Raw genomic sequence first — 7,580 nt, forward strand, 5'->3', positions numbered from 1 at the left:
ATTCATCTCAAGCGCACTTCAGTGAAGCAATTACAGCGCCGTTTCCTGACGCGACTCCCATTCACAAAAAAAAAATAAACACACTGTAGCCGAGATGGGAACTGCAATAGGCGAACTCAGAGACACAGAAGTTCCAAACAAATAAACTGGACTTCAAGGTAATTCACTCAATGATATTTATCAAGAATTGTTGCAGTCAGCCGAGAACATTAGCGGTCTCACAGTCGAGGAGTTGGACGGCNTCAGCGTCAAGATCATCAATCAATAGTTCTCATCAATAAGCAGAGATCAGCACTATACAAACTCTGCAACTAGCTGATCGATATTATCAAATACCTGGTCCAACAGACAATCATCATAGGGGCTAACAGCCAAGGCGGATCATCAAAGAGGTTGTCAAGTCCAGAACTTCTCAAATAAANAACTCAGCAAGAACCTCCTGCCAACTCATCAACATATTATTCAGAGTACTTTAGCGGTAACCCTACGCAGTCTACTCCCATCCTGGACTCTACTCAACAGACGAGCATCAAACGGAATGTGTCTGACATGGGAGCGACAGGGGAATTATCCACAGTTCAAAATTCCAAATGCAGCAGATCGACTTCAAGGTCAATAACTTGGACGAGATTCATCAAGAACTGTTGCAATCAGCAGAGAATATCAATGGCCGTACCATCGAAGAATTAAAGGCCAAAAGAAACTCATCGGAGGGGGATGGAGAGAGCTGCTCAACCTCCAAGAGAAATTCATCAAGAATTTACTTCCGGCTCATGAGAATATCACCGAGACTACCTATCAGAGAGCTGCAAAAAGGCTCAAATTAGTTGAGAAGTATCGGGTTATATAATTCCGACCTTCTATAGGAATCATCAGGAGATTGTCAACACCATCAACGAGCTAAGGGAATCCAGAGACTCCAGGATTGAGAGATAAGTATCATATTCCATTTATCAATACTTTGGCAANGACCTCTAGATTTCAAGGTCAACGATCGGGAACAATCATCAAAGATCTGCAACGACTGAGCTTCAGCGTCAAGATCATCAATCAATAGTTCTCATCAATAAGCAGAGATCAGCACTATACAAACTCTGCAACTAGCTGATCGATATTATCAAATACCTGGTCCAAGAGACAATCATCATAGGGGCTAACAGCCAAGGCGGATCATCAAAGAGGTTGTCAAGTCCAGAACTTCTCAAATAAAAGATTGGCGCCAACACACAACCATTGATTGAATAACTGTAAGACACAATCAATTGCAAAGTTGCTCGCTAAGGTTTTCCCAAGTGCACTAAAGCAATCCATGAACGAGCAGTCAATAGAGCTTCACCCAAGAGCTAGGACCAGGACCAATCAACTCAAGTAACAGAGCGATCATCAGATGAACTCAAGTGTGAGATACACAGAAAATCCATACACAGCAGAGACGTCACTGGGCGCTACATCGTCAGACTCCCTCTACAGACCTCACCAACAGCGCTCGGAGAGTGTAAATTCAAGGCCTCACGTCAACGCCAGTCAGTTGCACGNGTTCCATTTATCAATACTTTGGCAAATGATACGTCTCTCACCCTGTGTTTCTCCCCTTAGCAATCAATCAACTACGNTCAGATGAACTCAAGTGTGAGATACACAGAAAATCCATACACAGCAGAGACGTCACTGGGCGCTACATCGTCAGACTCCCTCTACAGACCTCACCAACAGCGCTCGGAGAGTGTAAATTCAAGGCCTCACGTCAACGCCAGTCAGTTGCACGTCGTCTTCAGACAGACGAATCATATTCCCAGCACTACAGAGAATTCATCAACGAGTATGAGGCACTGGGATACATGCGCAAAGCACAAGAAGGAGCAGAAACCGTCACAGCATAGTATCCACCGCATCAGGGGTCTGAGAGACAAGCAATCAGCACGGAACTGAGGGTCACCAGTAATAACCTCAGTTGGACTCATCATAGAACAAAAACGACAGTCATCAATAGTAATCCAAAGCAGAGATATCCTACAGAGAAAGGTCGTTATCGGCTCACCCAGGTACAACAGAGCCCACGCCTGAGAGCCACTCAATAAATACTCAATAATAGCTGAGATTTGCTAAGGAAACGAAATCCCGAACCAAGCAATCGGCAATTTCAAGAGAACATCAACAAGCAGACATCACCACAGATTGAGAGAATTTAAGAAACTCTCAAGCCTTCAGAGAACATCGAGAGAGCATCAGCGCAGCAAGTCTTCAACTCAAAACCCGGGATTGAAGGGAGCAACTGGATTCAGAGGTAAGGTATCATTTTCTCTATTTATCAATTTGGCAAATGATACCGCCCTCATCCATTGTTTCTTTCCCGAGGTACATCATCACCACCAGAGGAAAATGATCAAAGAATTGATCATCCAGTTCGAGGAGCCTATCACCAAAGTGCTCGGATTATATTGGCATCAATCGTCTGATACATTTCGATTTAAATCAAAGCAGTTTGAGTCAGCAACAGTCACCAAGAGAGTAGTAGCATCAGAAATTGCTCAACTGTTTGATCCATTGGGATTCATCGCTCCAGTAATCACCCGAGGCAAGATAATTATTCAAGATCTATGGAGACCTAAGCTCACTTGGGACGAGCCACTTCCAGACGAGTATGAAAACCAGAGGACGAGGTTCAGAGAGAACCTCCACAAGTTAGAGCAAGTCTCAGTGCCAAGGCAGCTGAGACTCTCATCGGAGATATGCAGCATCCAGATCCACGAGTTTGCAGATGCTTCAACAGCAGCAATGGGCGCAATGATATACATTCGCACCAAGCAGATCAACGAGTCAGCATCGACAGTATTGCCCTGGCTTGGATCAAGAGCCACCCATCAAGGTGGAAGGATTTCGTCCAAAATAGAGTCATCAAAATCCAGGAATCTCTTCCAAACGCTTTTTGGAGACACATCAGCGGTAAAGCAAACCCAGCTGACTGTGCATCCAGAGAACTCTCACCAAAGGAACTAACAAAACATCAGCTATGGTGGTCAGGTCCTGAATGGATAAATCAGGAACCTGAAAGCTGGCAGTCATCACCAACCGACACTCAGCAGAATCATAAATAGAAGCGAGGCCATCTCTATCACATCAGACAACCATCAAAGTCAACGCCGTGGTAGAGCTTCTCAACAGATACTCAAGACTATCCAAGGTCTTCCAAGTAACAGCTACCCTAAACCGAGCAATTGACAGGTGCAGGAGACAGCCAGTTCCTCAGACGCCTGTCCTCACATCTAGAGAACTCAACGAAGCCAGGCTCTTCTGGGTAAAAATACCACAATATCAATATATGCATCGGTTCATAGACTTCTCGAGAGAGACTATCAACTACCACGGAGTCATCCGTTAGCAAAGCTGACTCCAACGCTAGACAATGAGAGCATCATCAGGCTAGGTGGCCGCCTCAAGAATTCTCAATTAGCCCGTGACGAAATTCATCCAATTATTCAGTCTCATCAGTCTCATCTCACAACGATTGGTCATCGAAAAAGCTCACCAAAGAGCTCTCCATGGAGGGACTCAACTCATCCTAGCCTATACTCGCCAGAAGTATTGGATCGGTGGGAGAGGCACAGTGAGAGCATAAATTCTACGCTGTCATATCTGCATTAGACACCGAAGAAGACAGGCCCAGCACCTAATGGGCCAACTGCCTGCTGTAAGTAGATCACCTGCACGAGGTTTTCTCCACATGGGAGCGGACTATGCCAGTCCCTTCCCCATTCTCAAATGGCGACCCACAAATGCCCAACCATCTATTGTTCATATCACAGTATTTGAGTGTTTCAGGACATCAGCAGTCCATTTAGAGCTCGTTTCCAGGCAGAAAACAGACGCATTCATCGGAGCCTACAAGAGATTCACCGGAAGGAGAGGCATCCCCGAGGTTATGTACAGTGACAACGCAACCACGTTCGTTGGCGCTTCAACAGTCCTCAACAAGCTGTACAACCAGCCAACCAGAGAGAATCAACAGATCCAGGCTGCTCTCGCTACAAATGGGACTCAATGGAACTTCTCACCATCGACAGCACCCCATTTCGGAGGAAAGTGGGAAGCAGCTGTTAAATCTACTAAGTATCACCTCAAAGGAGTACTTGGGCCGTCGACATTCACCTACGAGGAACTCAACAGTATCCTAACCCAGATAGAGGCCTGCTTAAACTCCAGGTCAATCACGCCAACGCACAGCAATTATGGAATACCATCAGGTATTGTAGTTGCACAGATTGTTCACCGAGGGTTTCCCCAACGGCCGTAAGGGAACCTTCAACGAGCAGCTGATCGAGCATCACCAAAAGTTCAGGGACCAGAAAGTATGCAAATTCAATGCAATCAAATGCATACAAATTTCAGAGGCTATCTCCACAGATGATCAANTCTACCGCAGAACAGGCCCTGGGAGATATCATCAATCCGAGCTGTCAGTCGTATTAAATGGCTCCAGTCCAAACTTATCAACAGAACATCAGGAATCAGCCCTAAATTATCAACAGTACATCAGCAATCAGCCCTAAATTATCACCAGTACATGAGTAATCAGGAGAAGAAATCTATCGAACAATCAGGAGAAGAAAACTCTCGAGAAGACGATCCAGAGCCAATCAACGAGTAACCAGCAAAGTAAGCAGCGGAGAAATTCAACGCACAATTCATCATCCCTGATGATGAATGGCCCCCGGGATGTTTGAAATTCAGCTATTCAAACTAGTCAAACGGTCACTGGGCTCAACGAAAATCTCGAGAAACTACGGGACCCTTCGGGGTCACATTCAGCTACGAAGAAAACCCCCGAAAAAGTCAGTAGTATCGCTCTAGCCACCGAGAGAGTCACTCTAATCACAGTACTGTATCGCCGTAACCGCTCAATCGAGTACATCACTAGCGCTCCGTACAGCGTCTCTATTTAATTCAATTCTACTATCAATTAATTCCGAGTTACCTATCAATTATTTTGAGTCAATCATCAAGTTCAATATCGAGAGAATCTCAAGTGCAGTGCATTTTTAAATCATCATTTAATTGACTTTGTCGAGCAACTCAATAGTGTAACATTATTAGTTTATCAAGACGCGTGGGCTATTCCACAATAAAGTACATCAACAGTGTGGTTTTATAATTCCGCGTGTTTTAATTTTCCACCTCCTTCCACAATTCCACTTTTCCCCAACCGGCATCTCAATTTAGCTTCAATCTCAAACAAGGTCGTTACAAAAATTTTGCTATCTCTTTTAGATTTGGAGATATTGCCTGGAACCTCAGCTAAGAACTTAGTCAACTCAAATCGTTTTACTGCTTTGTTAGCGATTTTGTCCAGCAGTTGCTCTCCTTCAAATGTATCATGTGCCACAACACTAGATTGAATATAGTGATCAATTAATAGAACTATAGGTAAAAAAACGCAAAAATTTGAGGTTTTTATTTTTTTTAAATGTGTTGCAGGTGGAATTTTCGAAGTTTTTTTTCGGAAAATGTGGAGAATTGAGGCTAGAATCTCGTCAATTTTTGTCAAAGTGGTAGAAAAATCTTCACCTATGAGAATGATTTTTTTATAAAAAGAAATGTCGATCAAAAATATTATTTAGCAATTAAAAATCAATTAAAAATTTTTTCTTCCAATTTTGAAATTTTTTTGATTTTTCAGAATTGTTTCAGATTATTAAGTAGCTTTGAAGTACTTGAAAAAAAATAAAATCGAAAAAAACAGTTTTTTAAGCATAAAAAATCAGGAGATCGATATAATGATCTGAAATTTTACACAGAATTGTTTTTTTGGGTGGTGAATATGTGAAAAAATTTCCGCCTTGAAATTCGCTGGGGGCAGATTCACCATGCTTATCCGGCTAGACCCTTCCAGACAATTAAATAATTTTCCCGAACTCGGTCAATTCGGTAAATTCCGGGAATGTCAACCGAGTTACAATGACTAGAGAGTGGGAACGCTTCCCCGTGATGGCACGAGGCCAGTTGAATCGGAAGATATATTATTGATTGCTCCAAATAATTGGTACTTAGCTCAGCTTCCGTCGATGGTCATGCACCTTGCTCTTTCCTCTCAATCTCCTCGAAATCGTCCACCCAAGGGAACCAAAAATGAATCAAAAACTTAAAGCATGCCAATCTGGCTGAGGCTACTCTCAAAACTCTCAATATCTCACAAAAAGGTAAGTCCTGTCCGAAATTCGTCTTGGAGAGAACTGAGGAACCAGGCGTTCGACACGTAGGCCCTCAGCTCGTGCAAATCAATTAGAGTGGGGGAATTAATTCCCCCATCAATCACTTCATTTCCGCAATTTCAGCGCTACAGACCCTGGACTTCGACTTTTCATTTTAAATTTCATTTATAGATGCTTTTTACTTTTGATTCTCAATTTTAGTTTTAATTTTTGGATTTTAGTTTTGATTTTTAAATTGTCGATCGTTGACGTCGCTCGCTGGATACCGTCATTCCTGGGTTCTTTTGGGTTCCCCAAGAGTTGGATTCGGGTGTTCGCGCCTTTACGATTGTCTTTCCTGTCGGTCTGAGGTCTGTCCTCGATATTAGGGTCCCATCGCTGTGACCCCAAGAGATTATTTTCTGAGGGTCGTCCTCTTCATAGGTTCGGCCCCGAGTTATTCCTCAGTCGTTCCGAGTAGCTCCAAATTTGGAATTCAAATGAGATTAGATTGATTCCCAGTCAACCAACCGTCATCTCGATGTCTCCCTGAATTCAAAATTCATAATTCATGGGAAAAACAGGGTTAGCCCTCTCCGAGACTCAGGTTCTATTCTCAATTTCTAATGTTTATTTTTAATTAATTCTCCGTCCCTCAAATGAACAAATTTCGAGGTCCTAACAACGTCGTTATCACTACGCCCCTCATTTTATTTTGAGCCCACCCGAGCTCGCCCTTCAATATCCCTGACCCGAACAGCTTGGCGCCGCCAAGAGCAATCAAAATAAACCCAGAACCTGAGCCCCGTGCCATCGAGGAAACGTGTGGTTACCCACACCTTCTACTATCTCCCCGCCTGTCACCCATTTCCTTCTTCCACAACGTCAAAGAATCTCAAATGATAAGACGTTTATTTTCAGACTGTTCCGCCAAAAAATCATCATCCTTTTTAGTACTATTGAAATCTGTATGAAGTCCAAAAATTTAGAAAGGATGTGAAAGAGAAAAGGAAACAAGTGGATAATTGCATTTCCCGTAAGTGTGTTGTTTTGTTGCTAATAAATTAGCAATATGCTTCCGAATGTATGGTCTAAAACACAAAAACAAATGTTTTTGTAAAAAAACTGGGTCAAGAAAAAGTTTTGTTTGATTCCTATTAGGAAGTCGAAGTTTTTGAAAAATACATAGAAATAAAGAAGGAAGCCAAGTTAGGAATTTTGAATGAATGGTGATAGTGCACAATCAGGTTTCTATAAGAAAAGAATAAGATGACCCATATCCGTAAATAGAATAAGTATTCTAAAAAAATTCTCCATGAAATAAAAAATCAGTAGGAGTAGGACCAACATCCTTGGCGCGGATCAAAGGATGGAGGAGTAGATTGATACAGACAG

The 7,580-nt window shown here is 42.7% G+C and overlaps 1 protein-coding gene across 1 annotated transcript; it reads left to right on the top strand.

Moving 5' to 3' along the window:
* The first annotated feature begins 3,670 nt into the window (after positions 1-3,670).
* LOC107043666 lies at positions 3,671-4,547 on the top strand. The gene is made up of 2 exons (XM_015265249.1): positions 3,671-4,241; positions 4,387-4,547. The coding sequence occupies exons 1-2, from the start codon at positions 3,671-3,673 to the stop codon at positions 4,545-4,547; spliced, it is 732 nt and encodes a 243-aa protein (XP_015120735.1).
* Positions 4,548-7,580: the final 3,033 nt, after the last annotated feature.

The sequence above is a fragment of the Diachasma alloeum genome, unplaced genomic scaffold, assembly GCF_001412515.2.
Source record: "Diachasma alloeum isolate Michigan unplaced genomic scaffold, Dall2.0 Dall_scaffold_00609, whole genome shotgun sequence".
Classification (NCBI taxonomy): Eukaryota; Metazoa; Arthropoda; class Insecta; order Hymenoptera; family Braconidae; genus Diachasma; species Diachasma alloeum.